Source organism: Osmerus eperlanus, chromosome 24, assembly GCF_963692335.1.
Source record: "Osmerus eperlanus chromosome 24, fOsmEpe2.1, whole genome shotgun sequence".
NCBI lineage: Eukaryota > Metazoa > Chordata > Actinopteri > Osmeriformes > Osmeridae > Osmerus > Osmerus eperlanus.
This window is the reverse complement of record NC_085041.1, coordinates 1,675,512-1,677,368: the sequence shown is the minus strand read 5'-3', so window position 1 is coordinate 1,677,368 and position 1,857 is coordinate 1,675,512. Positions and strand designations below refer to the sequence as shown.

At 41.9% G+C, this 1,857-nt stretch overlaps 1 protein-coding gene across 2 annotated transcripts in view; it reads left to right on the top strand.

Annotated features, from left to right (window-relative positions):
* Positions 1 to 587: 587 nt before the first annotated feature.
* The window catches only part of osbpl9 (oxysterol binding protein-like 9), a 27,035-nt gene continuing 25,765 nt past the window's right edge, over positions 588 to 1,857 (top strand). For both annotated transcript variants that reach the window (XM_062450899.1, XM_062450898.1), the window contains exons 1-2: positions 588 to 723; positions 1,834 to 1,857. The exon at positions 1,834 to 1,857 is cut by the window's right edge and continues 27 nt beyond it. In XM_062450899.1, the coding sequence (XP_062306883.1) occupies positions 613 to 723; positions 1,834 to 1,857 (135 nt within the window). In that variant the 5' untranslated portion in view covers positions 588 to 612. The remainder of the gene's footprint in view (positions 724 to 1,833) is intronic.

Sequence of the window (1,857 nt, the reverse complement as noted above, 5' to 3'; positions counted from 1 at the left end):
TATTGAACAATACCCTACAGTCCCTAATTTATATCTGAACAACATCATTGAATTTATGAGCACATTGATCAACTGTGAGGTGTCAGGTGACTACTTTGGTTTACAAGGAGTCAGGTGGCTGAGCGGTGAGGGAATCGGGCTAGTAATCAGAAGGTTGCTGGTTTGATCCCCGGCTCTGTCAAATGACGTTGTGTCCTTGGGCAAGGCACTTCACCCTACTTGCCTCGGGGGGAATTTCCCTGTACTTACTGTAAGTCGCTCTGGATAAGAGCGTCTGCTAAATGTAAATGTAAACTGGACCTAAACTTTTTGTGGAAAATATTTTTGCAACCTTTCAAAAACTTTCTTTCAAAACTTCAAACTTGGAAAATATTATTCTTGTTGCCTTCTACATTGCTCCATGGTAGCTTTATAGACTAGATACGTTTGTTGTGCGTGATAGCCAGGAAACAAAAAAAGTTTCTATCTTCCCATCTCTGGTCACATAATGAATCGAATGGGCGCCGTCGTTTCAATCAATACCAGAAGTTAAGCCATCACGTGACATACTACTCGCCTTTCGCTGTCCCAACGTCGACTCCTCCCCTTGAAATCTTTCTCCAAAGTGTAAAGATGGCGTCTATCATGGAGGGACCGCTGAGCAAGTGGACTAACGTCATGAAAGGTTGGCAGTATCGCTGGTTTGTCTTGGACTACAATGCTGGTTTACTGTCATACTACACGGTATGTGCTTTGTTCTAAATTCACATGGTGTACATGTACGGTCGTTAAAAGATTTTGCCACCGGGTGTCAAACCAAAGTGGGGGAAAGGGCCTGTGTCAGGAGTTGGGAATTTCAGCTGTCAGAAATGGGCGGGTTAAATCGCTGACAGACCTGTTGTTGACCTATCACAGTCTTTCTCTTCGAATGACTAGCGAATCAAATCACAGTATTTTCAACTTCCTTGGCTTCAGGGATAGCTACAAATGCTAACCGTGACAACAAAGCTGTCATTCCCAGTGCTTCATGTCAGCTGATACTTTGCAATACTCAAAGGCGACGTTTTAATCATATATCGTTTCATTCACTTAATGTCCATATTTTGACAGTTTTGTGCCTACTCAAAGCAACGCAACAGGAGTACAGAAGCTAGCTAGCTAGCCTGCGTTAACTGTATTTTTTTATAGCATGGCATCAACAACGCCAGGAGACAAGGTTAGCTAAAGCCAGGTAGCTAGCCAGGTCATTTGAATTTGAATCGTAGCTATGTTGGTTACGTGTAGGCTAGCTAAGTTATCGAACACGGTGCATGATAAACTGACATGCTGGGCCTTCAGCCTGCTTAGACTGACACTGGCTGTCATTCTATGTAATGGCAGCAGAACATGTTGTTCAGCTAGCTCTTTAACAGGACCAAGACAAGAGAAAAATACGTACTTCTGTGTGTACAACGTATTCACATCACGCAAAGTATGGCTAGCTACACCCCTCTTTTTGTTTGATATCCTAAGAAATGTTTGTGACATCTGTATGCTTTGACCTATTTCTAACTCCTGTCTTCTACTTTAAACATATCCTGTTTGGAAGTATTCATACTGTACTTTGGGTGGTTCAGTGTTCAAATGACTTATTTGTTCTCAGTCATATTTTCTTTGTCAGAACTACTTGTCTTGGTTCCTGTAGCTTAGTCCTTTAATCTAAACAAAGTGTGAGCAATTGAAGTACTTCCTCTCATTAAAGTGTACTTGGTCTTCCACAAACATAAGAATCCTAATGTGTGGAAGGACATACCAACAATGTCACTGTCCGTCTTTGAAAGCTATTCTAAAGGTGTAATGTCGTTTCGTTTGCAGTCGAAGGACAAGATGATGCGTGGG